At 41.3% G+C, this 22,366-nt stretch overlaps 1 protein-coding gene across 5 annotated transcripts in view; it reads left to right on the forward strand.

Moving 5' to 3' along the window:
• RIPOR2 (RHO family interacting cell polarization regulator 2) overlaps positions 1-22,366 on the forward strand; it is a 3,249,967-nt gene that overhangs the window by 1,495,626 nt on the left and 1,731,975 nt on the right. For all 5 annotated transcript variants that reach the window (XM_044067082.1, XM_044067086.1, XM_044067083.1 and 2 more), the window contains one exon: positions 21,474-21,552. In XM_044067082.1, coding sequence (XP_043923017.1) covers positions 21,474-21,552 — 79 coding nt within the window. The remainder of the gene's footprint in view (positions 1-21,473; positions 21,553-22,366) is intronic.

A 22,366-nucleotide genomic window follows, 5' to 3' on the forward strand; every position in this document is an offset into this window, starting at 1 on the left:
GTACTTTAAAACCAATGACCTGTCGTACATGTTTATAAAAATCTATAAATATATATGTACATATGTTAAACTTCTACACAAAATCTGTATTTGTAAACTATGTATAAATATAGTAAACCCTCAATTTTTAATAATAAAAATCTATAAATATATATGTACATATGTTAAACTTCTACACAAAATCTGTATTTGTAAACTATGTATAAATATAGTAAACCCTAAATTTTTAATAACCTATTTCAAAAATATCTATAAAAGTGTACTGTAGAAAGTTTAACTAACTAAACTTTTAAGTTTCAACATACTACTGATAGTACATCCATCGTTTAACCCAGGCTGAGTGTAAGCATTCAGTCTAATTTGCCAGGTTAATTCTAATTCTTCCAATCTAAGTTCTACTGGCCCTCCTCGTAGTTTAGTATTAACTTGGTCAATCACAATAAACTTGAAAAAGTGATCAGAAAACTGAGAAACATGTTTAGCTAGTGCATTTTCAAGTTTTAGTTTCTTAATTGCGTATAAATGCTCATATATACGGTTACGTAATCTTCTTTCAGTCTTGCCTACATAGTAAGCAGGACAAGACTGACATAAAGCAAGATACACAACCATAGTTGAATTACAGTTATTTCTCAACTTTAAGCAATATTGACGATTGTTAACGAAGAATCTATTAGATTCCAAAATATCGGCACAATAGTTGCAAGATTGGCATTTATACATTCCTGGTGTTTTAACTAAACTAACATTGTTGTTCTCCCAATATGCTTTCAAATTCTTGCCCTTTCTATAAACCATGACCGGATGTTCACCCACACTTAAAAATACCCTATTGTCACCTTTAAAAATATCCCAATTCTTCAACAAAATTTTAAAACAGTCACTACTGTTTAGGTTGTAAGAAGTTATAAATAAAATTTTAGAAGAATTTTTTGCAGGAGCTACAACTGGTGTCATAGTTGTAGATAAGCAAATAGAATTGTTCAAAATAGGGGTATAAAAGTGTGACTGACATTTACATACTACCTCCTCTATTTCGTCAATAAATAATTCAGAATACCCCCGGCATACAAACATTTCTTTGATGAAATTACACTCACTAGAAAAAGCATCATCAATTGTAGTAATGCGGGCTGCCTGGACAAGTTGGCGCTTAACTATGGACCGCTTTTGATGTCGAGGGTGACAACTACTAAAATGTAACAGAGTTACAATAAGTAGTTTTCCTATAAATTGAGGCTGTCCACATATTAAGTGAGACATCTTTCGCTAGCAAAATATCTAAAGCAATAGATGTTGCATCAAAGGTATGTGTAAATTTCAAAAACGGAGTAGTAGAATTAAAATATTCAACCATATATATTATTATGACAGCTACTAAATAGGGCAGGACCAGCTCGAATGTCACACTGATGGGGGAAGGGATGTGAATTTCACACGTGTACTAGTAACACTTTGTTTTACGGCACAATAAAACACTACCATGCTGATAAAAAGTGTGTGTATATATATATATATATATATATATAAGAAAGCTTGTGAGGAAATTATTACTGTATTTTTGTTTTACTTGGATCGCTTGTCTGTGTACTTAAAGGATTTTCAACTGGAAACAGACTGCCTGCTTTGCTTGGATTACTTTCGAATACTTAGTAATGCTGTACAATTATATATTTTCTATTATTTTTGTTTTCTTTTATTTTGACTTAAGACTAGTTTAAGTTCGCTACTTCTACTACTCTTGTCTGATCTGATTAATATACAGTGATTAACTAGAAATATATGGACTGAAAATCTTCCACACAGAGAAGTTTCTTGCACTGTTTTGTTTTTGGACCCACTACACTTTAGTGGGTTGTTTTGAGACTTGGTGATACCACGGAGATTACTTGTTTTATGACGTCTGTCATCACTGTAAAGGCTGTTGGAAACCTGTGTTAAAAAATCCCAGTATTTAACTGTAGTGCAACCTGTGGTGCTTGTGATAAATTGGGGGGATAATTTTGCTGATGCTATCCTGGGGTTTGCTGAAAAAATTGGTCTGTACTTTCCCCATGATTATTTCTTCACCATTCCCACCCTCAGAAGTTGGCATTGAACTGCTAAAGTTGAATATACTCTAACTTTATTTTATTTATTTTATTTTACATTTGTTAAAAATAAAAGATGTGCAGCAGTTAAGGGTGAATAAAGGATAATGAGGGAAACGTACTCACAAGTGAGGAGAGTGTGTTGAGCAGATGGAAAGAGTACTTTGAGGGGTTGAATGAAGAGAATGAGAGGGAGAGAAGGTTGGATGATGTGCGGATAGTGAATCATGAAGTGCAGTGGATTAGCAAGGAGGAAGTAAGGATAGCTGTGAAGAGGATGAAGAACGGAAAGGCTGTTGGTCCAGATGACATACCTGTGGAAGCATGGAGGTGTTTAGGTGAAATGGCAGTGGAGTTTTAACTGAAGCATGGAGGTGTTTAGGTGAAATGGCAGTGGAGTTTTAACTAACTAGATTGTTTAATGAAATCTTGGAAAGTGAGAGGATGCCAAAGTGAGAGGATGCCTGAGGAATGGAAAGTGTTTTGGTACCGATTCTTAAGAATAAGGGTGATGTTCAGAGCTGTAGTAACTACAGAGGGATTAAACTGATGAGTCACAGCATGAAGTTATGGGAAAGAGTAGTGGAAGCTAGGTTAAGAAGGGAGGTGATCATTAGTGATCAGCAGTATGGTTTCATGCCAGGAAAGAGCACTACAGATACGACGTTTGCTCTGAGAGTGTTGATGAAATAAAGAGAAGGCCAGAAGAAGTTGCATTGTGTCTTTGTGGATTTAGAGAAAGCATATGACGGGGTGCCTAGAGAGGAGTTGTATTGTATGAGGAAGTCAGGAGTGTCTGAGAAGTATGTAAGAGTGGTACAGGATATGTACGAGGGTAGTGTGACAGCGGTGAGGTCTGCGGTGGGAGTGACGGATGCGTTTAAGGTGGAGGTAGGATTACATCAAGGATCAGCTCTGAGCCCTTTCATATTTGCAATGTGATGGACAGGTTGACAGACGAGATCAGACAGGAGTCCCCATGGACTATGATGTTTGCAGATGACATTGTGATCTGTAGTGAGAGTAGGGAACAGGTGGAGGAGACCCTGGAGAGGTGGAGATTCTCTCTAGAGAGAAGAGGAATGAAGGTCAGCAGGACTAAGACAGAATATATGTGTGTGAATGAGAGGGAGGATAGCGGAATGGTGAGGATGCAAGGAGTGGAGGTGGCGAAGGTGGATGAGTTTAAGTATTTGGGATCAACAGTTCAGAGTAATGGTGAGTGTGGAGGAGAGGTGAAGAAGAGAGTACAGGCAGGATGGAGTGGGTGGAGAAGAGTGTCAGGAGTGATTTGTGACAGACTAGTACCAGTAAGAGTGAAAGGGAAGGTCTACAAGAGGATAGTGAGACCAGCTATGTTATATGGGTTGGAGACAGTGGCATTGACAAAAAGGCAGGAGTCAGAGCTTGACGTGGCAGACTTAAAGATGTTAAAATTTGCACTGCGTGTGACGAGGATGGACAGGATTAGGAATAAGTATATTAGAGGGTCAGCCCAGGTTGGAAGGTTTGGAGACAAAGCCAGAGAGGCACGATTACGTTGGTTTGGACATGTGCTGAGGAGGGATGCAGAGTATATTGGGAAAAAGATGCTAAGGATGATGCTGCCAGGTAACCAGAAAAGAGGAAGGCCTAAGATAAGGTTTATGGATGTGGTGAGAGAGGACATGCAGTTGGTTGGTGTGACAGAGCAAGATGCAGAGGACAGGAAGAAATGGAAACAGTTGAGCTGCTGTGGCGACCCCTAATGGGAGCAACCGAAAGAAGATGATGATTTTACATTTGTTGACCGGTCTAGTCTAGCTGGATATATGTCCATTTTCAGTAGAGGCCCGGGGAGAAAAGCTCCACAAGTATCAGACAAGATTAAAAATATTTAAAATTACAAAATGTTAAGATTAAAAATACAATAACAGTTGCAAAACATTAAAGTTCAGTTACAGATACATTAAAGTTCAGTTAAGATGAAATACAGTACAAAACATTAAAGTTCAGTTACAAATGCATTAAAGTTCAGTTAAGGTAAAGTACAGATAAAATACCCCTTCCCCTATTTTCACTATTAAGTTTTTTTTTTTATACACTGTGGGAAAGTAATAGAAGAAAGAGGGAGATTCCCAGAACAACAAAGTCATTAGTAAGGAATGGGAAAAGAGACTAGTTATAGAAGAGAATAAAATCAGGAATGGGAGGGAGTAGTAAAGGGGAAGTTACCCCTCTAGCAGAAGCAGGTAGGATGTCTGTTAAGTCTGTCTTGGGTATGCTAAGAGGTAGTAACCTTAGAAGTGACAATGTAAGGTGGAATAGCTTAGGAAAAATTTATTGATGTTGAAAACAGGAGGAGAAAGTATTAGTCAGGGTTGGAACAGGGAACAGAGCCAGTGGCTAGTAAGATAAAAATTTAAGTTTCTTTTTAAAAAGTAGAGGAGATAACAGGTGAGATCACCAGGCAGTAGGTTCGAGCTTTTACCCACAGTATTAGAGAAAAGGGAAACTCCTGCTTTATTATTGGGTTTGTGTGGATACTAGTAGTTTTAGCTGAGCGAAGATTAGAAAGATTTTTGTATGGACCGATAAGATTTTTAAGAATTGGTGTTTTCTCTGGATAATAAAGGATTTTATGGGAAATAATTAGTTGCTGAAATAAGAACCGATTGTGTAGTTCCAGCCAACAGAGTTGGTTTAAATTTAGGCAGTGGTGGGTTCTAAAATGGGGAGCAGGTAGCAAATCTGGCTATTCTGTTGTAGGGGATTGACAGCTTGTTGAGGTTAGTTGTTGATAGATTTGTGTATATAGGAGAGGCATAGAAGAGAGTGGAGATGAGGTGGGTGTGGGCAATAGTAGTTCTGGCTGTAGGAGTGAGGAAGGGTTTAATTTTGTAGAGGGAGCCTAGCTTTCGGTTTACCGATTTTTATTGTGGTATTGATATGAGTATCATAGTTAAGGTTGTGGTCAATAGTAACCCCTAAGAGTTTGGTTGTTGTGTTTGGAGATATGACTGTGCTGTTTCTGGATTTTATAGAGAAGTGAATGGGGTGGACTTTTGTGTAGGAGTAAATAGCAGTAGTTCTTTTTAGGGTTGAGGAGTAGACAGCGGTGTAAAAACCAATCTTCTACAAGCTCAGACACTTTGGGTGAGGGCATGGAGTTCATATGGAGTTGTAGCTGAGGAAATTTAAAGTGGAATCATCAGTGTATTGTATGGTTACAGCCTGGGGAATAATAATAGCTAGATCATTGATAAAGATGGAGAATAGAAGAGGGCCTAAGATAGATCCTTGGGGAACACCAAGGGGGACAGGAAGAGGGGTGGATAGAGTGTTTTCCCAGAGCACTGTCTGTTGCCTATTATCTAAGTAGGACTTGAACCACTGTAGTGCTTGAGTGTCAAGTGAGAGGGATTTCAGAAGATTCAAAAGTATTTGATGATTAACCATGTCAAACGCTTTTGAAAGATCAATGAAGATAGCAGAGGACAGGATATTATTGTTACGGTTTTTGTTGATGTGGTCAGTAAATGAAAGGAGGGCAGTGGTAGTGTTATGGAAGGGTTGAAAGCCACGCTGAGAGCTAGCTAATTGGACATTTCGGAGAAGGTGGTCAAGTAGTTGGCGGTGGATGCATTTTTCCATGATTTTAGCTAAGGGAGAGAGTAGGTCAATTGGACGAAAGTTGGGAAGTTCTGTAGAGTTTCCACTCTTATGAAGGGGGGATAATATGTGAGGTTTTCCAGATGGTTGGGATGGTACCTTCTTTTATGGTTCTGTTAATTAGGATTGAGATAGGGTAAGCAATAACTTTGGCTGCAGTTTGAAGATACTTAGCTGGTAGTAGGTCTGCTGAGGGAGTAGAGGGTTTGAGTTTTTGTAGTAGGGTACAGATGAGGGAAGTAGGGACAGGGTGGAGTTGGAAAGTGGGTGGAGATGTAAAGGAGGAGGGGGCAGATTTGTGGATACAGGAGGTAGTGAGTTGGCAAGAGACTGGATAGCTTCAGTAAGGAAGTTGTTGGAGTCAGCAATTTGATTGGGAGTGACTTGGGTTATTCCAGATGGGGTGGGTGTCTTAGTGCTGCCTGGATGAAGGAGTCTATTGATCCCTGACCAGAATTTCTGTGAGCTTTGTTGGTTAGTTTGCTGGAGTTGAAAGAAGTTTTTTTTTTGTCTAATAGAATAGATGCTTTAGTAGAGTTTCTAAGTTGTTTAAATTTTATGTGATCAGATGGGTCCTTTGAAGAATGCCATCTAGACCAAAATTTGTTTCTCAGCAAAATCTTTTGTTTGGTTTCTTTTGTAAGCCATGGTGCAGTTTTGGTCCGATTCCTAAGGGTACAGGAAGGAGCATGGAAGTTGATGAGTTCAAGGAACTTAGAATTGAAGTAAGCCACTGCTTTCTGTAGTTGGATGTGTTTCAGGGGTGACCAGTTGCATAGGTTCAGTTCATTTTGGAAGCATTCAGGGTTAAAGTGTTTATTGGAGCGAGAAGTTATGTAGGTTATAGGACAGAGTGTATTGGTCTTATGTCGAATTAAATCAGTTAGAGTGATCACTCCTGTCATCGGTAAGATGCCTACCATGTAGATTGGGGACTGAGTATTTATAAGGATCTAATCAAGGATTGATTCTTTGTTGGTGGGTTTATGGATTCGAGTGAGTAAGGTGACAATTTGAGAGAAGCTATGAAGGTTTATGTGGTTAGGAGGGTTATCATTATTACAGGTATTCCAGTCAATATTAAAGTAGTCTAGGACAATGGTTTCTTGAGGATAGTTGGTGGACAGCCAGCTGAGGATGTTTGCAAGGGAGTCGATATTACCTGGAGGAAGATATGAGCATAAAATATAGATGGACTTGCAAGTATTTAGTTGTAGCTTGGTGAAAATAATTTCAGAATTGGTATTAGCTGGAGGACAAGTGTCTAGTAATGTAAGTTGTAGCCCTGTTTTATATATTAAGGCCACGCCTCCTCCCTTCTTGTTAGGGCGATCAATTCTTAAAATACTATATCCTGGAGGAGTGATTTCGTAGTCCTGGGTAGATGGTTTTAGCCATGTCTCAGTTAAACATAGAATGTCAAGTTGTGTACCTCAAGTTGGGCATGAAGGCGAGTTATTTTATTGTTAATACTACGTATGTTTAAGTGACCTAATAAGAGGGAGATAGGAGGTTGTGGTTGTGTATGGAAGCAGAAGGACTGATTGTGTAGGTAGGGGTGTTAGGGCCAGGGTTAGGATGAATGTCACCATCTTTTAGGAGGTGAAGGTGTAATCTGTAAGTAAGAGTAAGATTCAGTAAGTTATGTGCTCTCTTGACTTGGTAGTGTTTGTAGGAAATATGGGTGGCTCTATTGATACAGTGGGAGGAAATGGTTGGTTGTGCATGTTATGTTTATGTGTTTCAGGATGGTTGATGGAGCAGGAAGGGAGGTTTGTTTTGAGGGCTGGTGGAAGTTAGAGCAGTGAAGATGTTCACAGGCGGTTAAGATCTGAGGATATTGTATACTACATATTGTGCCTGATTTACAATTTCATGAATATCTAAACTTGGCCAATTCAAACAAACCTTTTTAATTTGTTCATGTATAGGTGGCAACAAGCCCTCTGCAGAAGTTGCTGCCAACTCGCTGACTGCTGCATCCTGTGTATGCTCTGGGTGTCCAGAGAAAGCTTCAAATGCATCTATCTTATGTTGCAAGTACGCATCAATAGATTCATTGTCCCTTTGCACCGTAGCATTTATTCTTGCCCACTTAGAGGCAGTGGGGCATATTGCAGTAATGGCTTTTAAAACATTATTTCTAGTGGCCAGAAAGCCATTATCTGTGTATTTTATCACCTAAATTAAATTTTGCATATTTACCTAAATTATTTTGAGGTGTGGGGGCTTTTAATATGTCTCTGAGGTCTTTGATAGAAGGGTTTTGCAATTGTACATGCCCTTCTAACATTTTTGCATATTTTGATGCATGTGTTTGAATTGGAGGGAGAGAAACTGTAATGGTTTAGAAATCCACTGTAGTCCATGGCTGTACCAATCTTACAGTAGGGTTCAGCCTTGCTGTCTCTAGGTGTTGCAAGATTTGGGACTTCTCCCAAAGGGTGCATCTGTGTAGAAGGCATATTAGAATCAGTAGAAGAGTCCGAATCGGTCTCTTCTCCTGCAAGTTGGTTAGCAGGTGTACCCAGTGATACTCCTCCCAGTCAGTAACTATTAATTGAGTAGTTGTGTGCTTAATTTTACCTAAAGTGCTGGTTTTAGCTGACCGACTTCTGTCAAGAGATTGTTTTAGCTTCCCCCTTGAATTTATATGGTAATACAGTTTTCCTTTATTACCTATATACATTAACATTTGGTCTGAGGGTCTGACAGGTCAATGTTGGCAAAATCTAGTGTTATAACCCGACCCAGAGAGGAGACTGGAAGCAACTTGGGCTGCATCTGGGTAAGTGGTAGTCTCTGCAAAACTCACAAATTTACATTTATACAAAAGTAATCAAAACTTTATTTACAAATTAGCATTAATAAACATACTTCACATATATTGCTATATATCATATAACCTAAGCAACATTACATAAATGATTCAATTCCTGCCCCTTTTTTAAACAAATGTCTTTATTGAACCATCATTTATGACATAAGCAATCATACATTTATATAATTGAAAACAAACCACACTTGCACAATCCTAGTTGCACACATTTTACATCAAAAACCATGCTGACACACTTCCAGTTGCAAACATTATTATACGTCACTTATCTACCCAATCATTTTCAGTCAAACGTTATATAGACCTTAAGACCTGCCTTCTTTTAAACCATTCATTCATCCCCTTTATGCATTGTTCCACAATTCCCATTTTTCCTATGTAGTTTGTTCCTATCCTTTTCTAAAGATCTCCATTCCAGTTGTTTTATGTCCGTTACTATAGGCTCTTGAGATGCTGGTGAGTCTTAAGGTGGAGAAGGTGTGGAAAGTAAAGGAGGCCAAGTTATCTGATGATTCCGGCTGTGTGAGTGATAACTTCTCTAACTGTCTTGATATGTATCATCTTACACCAGGAATGGAACTTTGTCTTCATATTTTTGTAAAGAGTTCAGTGTTCTATTAGCTACCTGTGGCTGTGACTTCATCCTAGCTGAGTTGTATTTTAAGCAACAACTACAGATTCCTTTTCCTTAATTTTATTTTCTTCTTGACACTCTTTAAAAGTTGACCAACAAGAAGTTGGTACCTTTTTACCCTTTTGTTTCACTTTTTTTTTTTAAATTTTATAAAAAGAATGTTTATCAAAAAGAACCTTTTCCTGGAAACTGTAATGCACTATCATTTCTTCTGAGCTCAGACCATTTTACCAAATAATTACACCTGTCTCTACCATACTTGTTAAACATGTACCTGCCCGAAGGCTCCGGCTTCATAAAGCTACTTGTACTGGCTTGCATCATAAAAACCCACTCTCATACCAAACAGATATGCAACTATAATTAAGATCACTTTCATTCCCAATGAAGGGATCCTTTATTTATTTATTTATTTATTTATTTATTTTTATTAGAATCCACTCTCACTTTTGAAGGCCTTTTCCAAGTCCTTCTGTGAGGGCATCATGGGCCCTGGAACAATGACACTCTGTCCTTGTATATATTAATACCCTGCTTGTACTTAATTATACCTTAAGCATGTAATTAGAAGTGATCACACAGACATCCAGTTACCTCCTTCATGCAAGTTACCACTTGCATGCAATTAAAACCCGTAAAGAAAGTTTTAGTAAAGCTTACCTTCAGAGACTTTAGACTCCACTGAGATTTAAAATTTCATAGAATCACAGCAGAAGCTTGCTTGGCAAAACTTCTCTCTTTAGGGCCCAGTGCCAACTTGTAATGCAGCAGTAACACAAATGGGTCAGAAATCTGAGTCACAGCACCACTGTTAAGGTACCAAATAACATTCACACAACAAAGTTCAGCAGAAAATAATCTCCTTTAATGCACAGAAAAACACATACACAGGAAACTAAGAAATCAAGATCCTCTCTCCTTGAGTTGCAAGAAACGGTCTCTATACCTGTCTTTCGGCTTTTCCCGGTTAGGGGTCGCCACAGCGGAACTCCGGTCCGCTAATGATTGGCAGTAGATTTTTACGTGCTGGTTTGCCGGGCCTAACGCACAACCTTCAACGAAGGAACGCCCATTCACGCATGTCGACACACAGAAAATGCTCTAACTGAGAATCGAACGTGCAACGTCTAACTGTGAGGTGACCGCTACTGCAGCACCACCACCGCAGTAAACAGTCTCTATACCTATTTTCATTAAAAGCAACATTATTTTAACTGTTGTAAAACTGCCAATGACCAATTAGAAATGAACACTACAGCATTAATTTTAGGCACAGTTTCTGAATTCCATGATAGAATGATGTTCTTAGAAAAATTTTATACTTTTCTAACCATGTTAGCACTTGCTAATATTGGACAGGAAGCAAGCAAACTAATGCATGCTGAAGGACACAGTGAATTTGCATTCTGCTATGAAAGCATATTAGAAATGAAAGCACCAACATTTTTCCCTTGTCTGTACTTCTCACCCTTCTTAACTGTACAAGGAGTAGCATAAAGCTGCTGCTCTCCCTCATAAGAATAACAGCAGTATTTTCTCACTTTACTTGTCACTGCAATTTCCAGTACAACCAGCTTTGTTTTCTGTTTGGTTTTATGAATGCCAGCACTGATACCTTATTTGTAGTACTGCAACTACCATTAGCAAGGTTTCAAAAATTTGTTTGGGTATATGTAAATGTGCTGCCATACAGTTAGCTTTACAATGATTAATTGCTTCAGTTTCTTTAAGCGGGCTACTTGTGCACTGTAAGAAAGTATTGCAAATATGTGCATATACCCAGCTGCAGTAATTTGAGCCCAATAACTTTTTACTAATGCATTTCTCTCAAAAGCTTGCTATATTTATTGCTGGTAAGCAACCTGTTAGAATTTCATTCATCAGTTCTTTTTTGGAAAGGTTGCTCCCCTTCACCCCCATGCAACTTTGTGATTCCTTTTGGTAGTTTCAGATATTGCAGGGGTAAATTTCAACACTGACATTTTATGTATTGTTTTGCTTCAAGCATCATGTTAAGTAAATGAAATAATAAAAAAATCCTCTGTGGCATATGTATACCTTTCTTACCAAAGTGCGAAAAATCTGAATACAGATACTGTTAACACTAGAAGTATTTGTTTCTCTCTGGATGTGTCTGCTACATTCATTAAAGGTTTAGCATTATGGCACTTCTATAAGCAGACCCCCCCCCCAATGTAGGCCCTGCAGTTTCAATTCACCTCAGCTTGAAAGAATGGTAGCACAGAATCAAATTTTTTCTGCATTCTCCATCACTGTAGTACCTTGAGGCACCTTCATGATACACATCAGGCTTTCACTCAAATGGCACACAGTTTCACTGTTTTATTACTACAGTCCTCCACATTTACTTTCAGTTTTTCACTTTTACAGAACACTCGAAGACCGCACTTATAAAATTATGCCTTTACTGAAGCAAACTTGTCACTTTAGTATAAAATCTTAATTCTTTGAAATGCTTTAAGATATTTAACAATTCTCACCCACTAACACAAATCATCTGTAGGAAGAGCTGACACATACAAAGAAGTGGAGTCAGAGCCATGGACTAAAACTAAAACTAAATGCCAAGAAATGCATAATGGTATCCTTTGGGAAGTCATCCACCCCTGGTAACTGTTATATTGACAACACACCCCTAAGAGTTGACCCAGCAGTCAGGGACTTGGGGAGGCACATAAACGGCAATCTAGCTTTTGACCATCATCTGCCCACAGTAGTGAGGAAATCATTATATGTTGTGCAACTAACAAAGGTATGGCATCTAGATCCAAGGAGGCCATTGTTCCACTGTAGTCAGCATTCATCAGACCTATCATTTAATAACCCCTTTGTTATGTACCTAAGCAGGCATAACCAACAACTGGAACATCCACAGAGGTTCCTCACTTAGAGGGCTACATGCCTGTATTCTGTCTCCTGCAGGCTGTTGAGGGGAGATGTATGCCTGGCATACAAGGCATTATCAGACCACACTCTGATGGATCTCCTGTATATTTGGAAAACAAACTGCTCCAGAATTACCATTCTAAAGACTTGTACATTGCCTTTGATATAAATAGGACCTGCTGGAGAGATGTATCCCAGAGACTACCCCTTCGCTGGACCAGGCTCCCTATCCATGTGAAGCAGAGTTTCTCCCTAGCCCAATTCAAGTTCAACTTGGACAATTGGATGTGGAACAGGAAACTCATCCCTTACTTAGCACCTATGCCTCTTATGGGCACAGGCAGCTGGTAAATGGTTCATTTCTCAGGCCCCTGCTTACACTTGTCAAGGATACCAGAAACTATGAGATATTTTGGATGCATGGTAGGTTGTTAGACTAGTAAACACCTATGAACTCTAGTATAAATGACATAACTTAAGATGTGAGAGTGTTCAATCTCGCCTTTGTTCTTACACGTGGGTTCGGAGCCGATCCTCGGCTCCGTGTCGGCTGACTGCAAGCTCTGCATCGAGAAGAAGCTCGAGGGCATCTAATACCCACAATCCCCCTCTGCCTTTACCTCAGATCTAGTTTGCCGCTGCTGCATACGCATCGCTGGAGGCTAGGCTTTTTACAGATAAGAATTTATCTATTCTGTTTAAATTTTTCAAAAAACTTCTTTAAATCTAGTCAATTAAAGTTAGAGTAAGGTGTGTGAGTGGATTTAGAATTCTCGGTACCTTAGATTAGTTTAACCTAGTTTAACTAAAGGGTATAGAGTTTTTCGGGGCCTACCACCCCTACTTGGATCACTTTTGACTAAGAATTTGTTGTAGTCTTGCTTTCTTAAGCAATTGACAATCGGACTTTCTATTACCGGATTTGACATTTTTACTGGAATTGACTTTTACTGGACTGTCTCTTTCTCTTGTCATTATGTCTGAGAAAATAAAATCTGGCTTCAAACGTTGTCAGTGTGGCCAAAAGATGTCGGTCACAGACAACCACAGTTCCTGTGTCTACTGTCTTGGCCCTCTCCACTTACAAGAGGACTGCTCTATTTGTCACTCTTTTAGTGGGAGGGTCATGACAGATAGGCGCAGGAAACTGATGGACAGAGGATTGTTGAAACCCTCTTTCCAGGAGGCTCTGGATGCTTCAGACCAGGCATCCAAGTCTTGAAGGCGTCGGAGCCAAAGTCATCGGCTCCAAGCTCTTGGTCTAGTTAGATCACCGGTTCCACAGACTTGGCCGAGTGTTCAACTGTTGGCAGTTTCAAGCAAGCCTCGAGTCTTGGAACGTGACTGAGCTCCCTCCACCGACTCTGCTGAGGTCGGCCCGTCTTCGATCCCTTCACTCGTTCTTCTAGGCCCCTTTCCGACACCGATGTGGACCGTGTGGTGCAGAAACTGATGGAGCACGGCCCTATCTAAGCTTATCTCGGTCTCCTCTCAGTTGATGTCGAGACTTGAAGGCCTGCCACTATCTCCATCTGTTCCTCCTCCGAGACCTGTCCAGTCTGAGCCGGAAGAAGCTGAACTGATGATTGTGGAGCCCTCGGTGCCAGAACCGCTTTTTCTCGGTCGGCACCGTTCACCTCGACTCCATCCGATCCGGTACTGGAGTCTCTGGGCGAAGATCCTCCCTTGGTTCCGGGACCGAGTCGGACCGATGTTTCGTTCAGGCGCTCCCTCGGGGCCTCGCGCGGATCGACTCTGTTCCGTCCTCTGGGTCGGTGCCTTGCTCCTGTTTCGGGATTCTTCCCATTTCTTGAGATACCTCGACTCGGGACCCGGGGCCTTCGACCTCATGAGGAAGGTGTTGTCTACCCAGACAACCACATCAGCAGGTACAGCTTCTCCTCCCCACAAAGGACCGTTATCCTCCTCTGCACCCACGTACGTCCAAGCGTCGGGCACCAGTGTCTCAGCCACCCCTGGAGGTGCCCCTCTTCCTCTGAGGCTTCTTGGGATGCTCCCCACGAAGTCCCTAGGAAAAGACTGTGTAAGAGGAGACACTTGGATTCTCCACAAGAATCCTTGACATCTGATACTGACTTAGATGAGTCAGAAGGGTCCCCTAAGTCACCTTCAGAGGATGTCTCTTTTCTGACATCTTGGAGATCCTAAAACAGAGAGGTGACTGGCAAGCCCTCCCCTTCTGAGGATGAGTCAGTTTTGCTTAAGGCATTTGGTGCCGCCCTTCCTCCTCCTGGGTCACTCCGCCCTTTGATGAGTTAATGGAATTAATTGCTCGAAGGCGTGGGAGACTCCTGACACGGTGGAACCAGTTCCTAGGAAGCCAAATAAGTTCATCACGGCACCACAGGACAAACCTTACCTCACCAAAGGAATTCCAGTAGATGCCATGGTGGTGGCCCGAAAAAGGAGATGTCGGAGTCTTCCTCATCTGTCCATCCGCCTAACAAAGACTCTAGGACCATGGACAGATACGGGAAGCGCATTTTCAGTTCAGCGGCTTTCTCTATCGTTCCTGAACTATTTGACTCATTTTACACGTTTACAGAGGGATCTAGTCAAAGAGTTGGGAGATACCCTCAGGGTACTACAGATGCCGCTGTCTCAGAGAAAGTTACAGCGCATCTCAACACCCTTCGTCCATTGTAAACTTCGTCCATGAGGCTGATATCCTATGCAGCGAAGGATCGAGTAGGGCAGCGGCTTCAGCGATTGCTCTTAGGCAATCCTGGATGCTTATGTTCGTTCTGGAAGCCTTCAAGTCTTCCTTTACTAACGCCCCATTTGATGGAGCCACACTTTTGGCCCTAAAGTAAAGGAGACCCTTACCGGTGTGAACAGGAGGGAAAGACTCTGTCTGCTGTCGGAGTCCATTTTCCACCCCCAGACCGTGCCCCAAAGGCCAACGTGCTGGGAAAATGTGGCTCAGAAAACCCCAAGGATCTTTCCCGAACACACAGGGTGATGCCCCTCTAGAGGCAGAGGGGGCAGAGGTGGAAGACGCCGCCCTGGCGGCAGAGGGGTCCGCAAAACCAAGGTGACAGGGATAACCTCCCTGGCAAACCTTTTCAGCACTCCTGAGAGGAGGCCCGACTGTCCTGCTCTCTGGAGGCAGTCGGGGGTCGCTTAGCTTTATACCCTCAGGCCTGGCAAGACCTTTCTTCAGACAATTGGGTAAAAGCGTTGTTACCAGAGGTTACAAAATCCCATTTCTATCCACCCCATTTCCAAAGAAAACTCCCAGATGTACCACCCCATCCACGAGAGCCAGCAGCTACAGAAATTTCAAAGCTGCTAGAAAAAGAGTCATCAACCAGTCCTAGCGGACCAAATAGGATTCGGAACTTACCCAAGGTTCTTTTTAGTTCCAAAGAAGACAGGGGACTGGAGGCCGATTCTGGACCTAAGCCATCTCAACACCTTTGTCAAGAAGGAAAAGTTCCGAATGGTCACGCTTCAATCGATCCTTCCATTCTTACAGAAGGGCGACTGGATGTGCTCAATAGATCTGAAGGACGCATACTACCACATCAAAATGGCCAGGGCGTCCAGGGATCATTGCTTCCGGCTGGGAGCCAGTCACTATCAGTTTGAGCCCTGCCCTTTGGTCTGACCACAGCCCCAGGGTCTTCACCAAATGCATGGCAGTGGTAGCGTCTCATCTGAGCCTAGGATTCCAGGTGTTTCCGTATCTGGACGACTGGCTCCTGTCTGCCACCACCAGGCGTCAACTGATACAAGCCAGGGATTACACCCTACAACTTTGTACACACCTTGGCATTTCAGTAAATTTCGAAAAATCATTGCTACAGCCATCACAGCATATTTTATTCATAGGAGCGGAATTAGATACGCGTCAGCTAGTTCTAAAACTTCCTATAGAAAGAATAGTAGCACTTCAATTCAACATTTCCCTTCTGCTGTCGTCCAAAAAGTCCCCAGCAAAAATTGTTCTGAAAGTTTTGGGTCTCATGGCAGCTTCCCTCATTGCGATACCATTGGGAAGACTGCACATGAGAGTGTTACAATGGCTTCTGTTTGCACAATGGTCATTCCAACAACTTCCACTGACTCACGAAATATTGATACGAAAACATGCAAATCACACCTAATGTGGTGGTTACAGACTTGCAACCTATCCAGCGGAAGACCATTTGTGCTACCCACACCGTCAGCGACAATAACCACGGACGCTTCCCTGATAGGGTGGGGGCATCTTTCAGGGACAGACAGTCCAAGCGAATGGACCAATCTGGGTACAATCTGCACATCAATGTTCTGGAGTTGAGGGCAGTGTTTTGGCGTTGCAACACTTTGCTCCCCTTCTTCCTCCAGGGACCATTGCAGTTCAGACAGACAACATGTCCGTAGTCTGGTACATAAACAAGCAAGGGGGAACCAGGTCTTACCAACTATGCAGAGAGGCCATGAGAATTTGGCAATGGGCAGAGTCCACGGTCACTTTCTGATCGCAACGCACATCCCGGGGTCATCCAACGTCATAGCCGACAGGCTGAGCAGAACAATACTATTGCCTCACGAGTGGTCCCTCAAACAGTCAGTTGCGAGAAGGATTTTTCGCAAATGGGGCCAGCCTACCTGCGATCTGTTTACGTCTCCAATGAACGCCAAATGCAGGAGCTACTTTGCCCTATTACCCCTCAGGAAGTCCCCAGGGACGCGCTGGTGCACGATTGGCCCCGGTCTCCTATATGCTTTTCCTCCATTTCCCCTGATTGCAAAGTTTCTACAGAAAGCCAACAACCTTCAGAGGACTATTATTCTCATTGCCCGTTCTGGCCTCGTCAAATTTGGTTCCCCTTTCTATTGCATCACTGCATTCGGGGACCTTGGATGCTGGACCCAGAGCCAGATCTACTGATTCACTCGTCAGGAGTTCCTCACCCATCTCTAGAATCTCTCCATCTAGCAGCTTGGCTGCTCCGCTTCTTAGCCAGGTCAGTTCCCTTACATCGGCAGTTCAAGATATTTTAGTAGCTTCTCATAAAGTTTCCACTACAAAGACTTACACCAGTAAGTGGAAGCGTTTGTCTTCTGGGCGGAGTCACATCATTTGGACCCTGTTACAGCTCCGTTAAACAAGGTTTTAGAATTCTTGACTGAATTATTTCATGAAGGAGCTTCCCCGGCTACTTTAAGAGTACAGTTAGCTGCCATTTCTAACTATCATGTAGAAGAATGTGGTGCGCCTATTATGGCTCACAGACTTTGTAAAGCCTTTTTAAAAGGTTCTTTTCATATCAGACCACCAGTTAGAAGTCCGACATCACCGTGGAATTTAAACTTGTTGCTCTCTAATTTGATGTTGCCACCCTTTGAACCAGCTTCAAGTTGCACATTGAAATTTTTGTCATGGAAAACATTATTTCTAGTGGCCATTACATCTGCTAGGCAGTGTCTGAGCTTCAGGCCCTTTCAGTCAAACATCCTTATTTAATATTTCATTCTGACAGAGTATCCCTACGCACTAATCCATCCTTTCTTCCCAAAGTTTGTTCTTCTAGTAATATTAATCAGTCCATTGAATTACCCACCTTCTTTAAAACCACTCTAATAAATTGGAGTATATGCTGCACAAACTGGACGTCCATAGACAACTCAGATTTTATTTGGATAGAACAAAAGATCACAGGAAATCTGATCAACTATTTATAGCTTTTGCTGACAGCAGAAAGGGTCTTGCAGTTAAACGAACTCTTTCTAAATGGCTAACTGACTGTATCACATATGTTTATGAAGCCTCTGACCAAACATTATCAGCAAAACCCAGAGGACATTCTACCAGATCAGTGTCTACATCTTTGGCTCACGCTGCTCGCTTTCCTTTAGACACTATTTGTGCGGCTGCTACTTGGGCTAAACCACATACATTTATCTCTCATTACAAAGTGGACAGGGTTTCTAGGGATAGGGCAACCTTTGGTTCCACTGTGCTCAAGAACGTTCTCCCTTGAGTTCCTCAGGATCATGGAGCTAGGCGCTACCCATGTGTAAGAACAAAGGCGAGATTGAACACTCTCACATAAAGAAGTTATGTCCTTACCATAACGTTCCATGTGGAATGTTCATCTCGCCTTGGTTATTACACTCCCACCCTTAGGAAGAACGTTCGATTTGGTGCCTGGTCTGGAGTATTCTCCTTCTGCTGTTGCAGTATTACTGTTACTATCATACTCTTGGTATGTTTGTATATATGTCCTTTTATGTATATAGGTGGCATGTGTGCGTGCTTTGTGTCTGGTTTGCTTGCAAACTAGATCTGAGGTAAAGGCAGAGGGGGATTGTGGGTATTAGATGCCCTCGAGCTTCTTCTCGATGCAGAGCTTGCAGTCGGCCGACACGGCGCTGAGGATCGGCTCCGAACCCATGTGTAATAACCAAGGCGAGATGAACACTCCACATGGAACGTTATGGTAAGGACATAACTTCTTTTTCAATGAAGTTCCTTAACTCATAGTTCTCATTAATCCCATTTAAGCAAAGTATACATGCCTTCCTTTCCTGTGTCTCTAGCTTTGCTTCAGGCTGTCTTCCTTCAGGCTTCTTGGGCTCTCCCTGGTGCTGCAACACTACTCTGGGCTGGGTCATCTCAGTCTTCCTCTTTTAAATCTGTGGAATTCCTGTCCTGAACAGGCCATTGTCTGGATAGCAAATTTCTACATGTCCAAAGCTCTTGAGCAGGTTCTTTCTGGATACAAGTTTCCTTCCTCTGTGACTTTCTTAGAACAGACCTAGGGTTGCCACCTAACCATTTTTTTCCAGACTATCCAGTAATCAAAGTGATTGTCCGGTAGTCTGGGGAACACTGTACAAACTCTGGTATTCTGTTTCAAAAAAAGAAACTCTGAGTTTGTTAATTTGGTAGAGTTACTATGCTATGCTTTTATGAAAAAAAAAAAAAAAGTAAATCCGCAGAAAAAGGCATCGGGAATGGAAAAAGAGGGCATTTCCCATCGACTGATGTCACAAAACTGATGGTGCAAGGGGTATGGCTTTGGTCTGGTTTTTGCCACAACGAAAGGTGGCAACCATAAACAGACCTCCACTTGCGTCGTCCTGAGAGCCAAATGTTTTATTTTCCATTCCTTTTTTATGGAAATATTGCTCCTCTTAGAGTTGCTATGTCTCCACCTACGGGCCAGTTATATTGCATTGCAATTAATCTGTTTTGTGTTTTTTTCTTGTTTTATTTTGTTTTTAGCTACACCTATGGAACACTTTATTAAATGACACTTCCTCCAGTGGGTTTCACGAATGTCATTTTCTTACTGACAAACTCCACAGTTTACCAGAGTAGGTCTTCAGTGACTGGGCGCCTATTTAAAACATTAGGAAAAGCTAAATGAATGAAGTTTTATAAACATGCTGTGCAACTACATTTTAGCAAATTCTTTAATCTTCCCTGAGTTGTACTATAGCTAAAACTCCTCAAATTTTATTCATTCAGCTTTTCTGAGTTTTAGTATGACTGAATTTTTTGAATCCAGTTTGTGACTGAATGAATGAATTTGCAGAGTTGTAGCACTAATGGCACACACTTAAAACTTCATTCACAAACATGATTTCTCTCTGACTAGAGGAAGTGGGGTGATCTGCAGCAGGGCATAAGAAAAGAAGTTGGAGTTGCACTTTGCAACATAATGAGTCTTGTCCAGACACTGGGGATCTGGAGCTGCAGCACTGTCAGCATCCATGTTAAGCTATCCTTACACAAACACCTCCATTATGGGTAGAGGGACTGGCAGAGTACACTAGAAATCCCAGAGAATTCGCCATCAACAAAAAAAAAATTCAGCAACCGAGTTCAGTCTATTAATAATGTGTCAGTGCGAAAATCCAGTTGGCAATGACTTCTGTATCAGTCATGTGGTGGCTACCATCTGTCCTATTCTGGTGGGAATTTGAGTTGTTCCCTTCCATGATTTGAGCAGCAGACAGGGCCCAGTTCCCAGCCTGCCAGCCTACAATGTTTCATCCTTTCTTTCTTGGCCCGTGGTCATCCTCCACCACTCCTTTTGATAGGCAACATTCTGTATCACTCTAGTAGCCAGTCACTGCATCCTGCTTGTCTCCCCTTTCCTCTTCCCATCAGTCATTTAGTTCCCAATTGCCATTCCACATATCTAGCCTGTGAGTGCTTGGTGCAGCCAGCCCTCTCCCCTCTTTCTCTAAATAGTGGCGTTCAGGATGCTCTGCCATACACATTTCCAGAGTCTGTGACAAGAGTTCTTATTGTGCATCTTGTTTAGCTGTTTGATCTAAGATTCCCATGTCTGATTCCCCTCATCCATTAACGAAGTCCTGTAGTTGTATCCCCCCACACACATATCAGTGATTCATATCCTTTCTTTTATCACACTTTCCCTACTTGTCGGCAGTCTATTTTTTTTGTCTTCTCCTTTATGGCCTGTCCGGACTCATTAATGTATCTATCCTTCTCCAAGCCTGTCAGAAAGACTATTCCTATGTATTCCTGTCATCTAGAATTGTCAGTGATTCAGTGGTCCCAGCCTTCCAGCCTGGCACAGGGGGCAGAAATTGGAAGGTGTGTTACCTTGGCATGTTTTCTGGGGTTTATAAGTAAAGCCCCCCCCCCCTGCATAGCTTATCTGGTTACCTTGTCCACCTCTTTATTTTTCATTCCTGCCAGTTCCTGATCTACCTGGATCCTGCTCCTTTCCCAGGCCACAAACTACCCACAACCCTTCAATGCAGGTATGATACATGGCATACATGAAATGAGTTAATTAATGATTTATGGATTATGTATTATATATTAGGATGGAGAGACTGGTGTACAGTGCCATACACTGTTGATCTGCATTGACCCTGACCTCCATTCTTAGTGCCTGCTCCGCCAAAAGGCTTGCAAAGTGGTAGAGTTGGGTTGCGACGCATTGTAGACATTCATTCAAAATCTTAATACCTTTCATTATGTATAATAGTCTGGTATGTGTAATGAAGTTTACCCTCTCAGCATATTTATGATAGAAAGTGTTCTAGATTCTGCTTCTGTTCATTGGCAGCATCACACATTATACACTGGAAAAGTCATTAAAAAGAAATGGTCATAATGTACCTCTGTGACTGAGTTTGGAGAACTGTTAAAAACAAAGTATTCTGGCAATAAATCAGTTTTTCTTAAATGTTAATGTTTTTGCTTCATTTCTAAAATAGAATAACAGCTTCTGCAACGTTCAGTCTTTTTGAAATTATTTTTGTAGCAGTATTTCTGTTAAAATTATATTTTGGAAATTATGTATAATACATGTGCCATTTTGTTTTTATATTGTGTTCCATTTTGCTTTCCTAGTGAATATCTAGAAATACAGCAGACTGAACTGGACAGCTTGACAGCACAGTTAAAAGATATGCGGAGGAATTCCAGGCTGGTATGTACCATTGTCCAACTACTTGAGAATGTGTGTGCTCCAATACCTTACAGCCTGCTAGATTTTGTCTGTCTTTATGTGATTTGTGTAAAACTGAAGAAAAATTAAGAAAAAAAACTATATTTAGATGAGGAAAAGCTGCACTTGGACAGGTTTGCAAAGTTAATCCATGTTATAGTGAATGTCTGTTGATAAAATTGGTGTCTGGAACATCAAGCTTCAGTCGGTATTGGTTATTTTCAGTATTCATGCTGAAATTGGAGAAACTGATGTCCTGCCTTGAAGAATAGTAATTGTTCATGCTGTGTTGAACAAATGTATGCATGCTGTACCACAGTGTAGCTTTAGGTACTGAAAAGTACTTTATTTCTCTGCAGAGGGTATCGCACATTTATCACTTGTCACATATGTGTTTTTTCCCTAGTGGTATCTATATCCCTCCTCTGTCAGCACAAGAGCAGTGTCAGTCTCGTACTACTCTGCCTTAAAATGGAATATGCCACTCTACATACACTTAGAATTGCCCCATGCTGTCTTTGTCTACAAGTCTGAAACATTGCCATTCCTACATGTTAACTACTACAAGTATTTTGGTCATTTTTATTTTTTCTTCAGGATCATTAGAAAATTATAATCATATGGCAAAATATTTATGACAAAAAGTTGTGAAATTAAATTATTTTTAATTTATAGTACTTGAGCAAGCCTGAGACTAAAATGTCTGTTTGCATGTAAAAACAAATGGATCCAAAATGCTATTATTGTAACCACTGATTATGATAAAAATTCCATGGAATTCCCTCAGTTTTTACAG

Source organism: Protopterus annectens, chromosome 3.part1 (genome assembly GCF_019279795.1).
Source record: "Protopterus annectens isolate FY-2018-M chromosome 3.part1, PAN1.0, whole genome shotgun sequence".
Taxonomy (NCBI): domain Eukaryota; kingdom Metazoa; phylum Chordata; order Ceratodontiformes; family Protopteridae; genus Protopterus; species Protopterus annectens.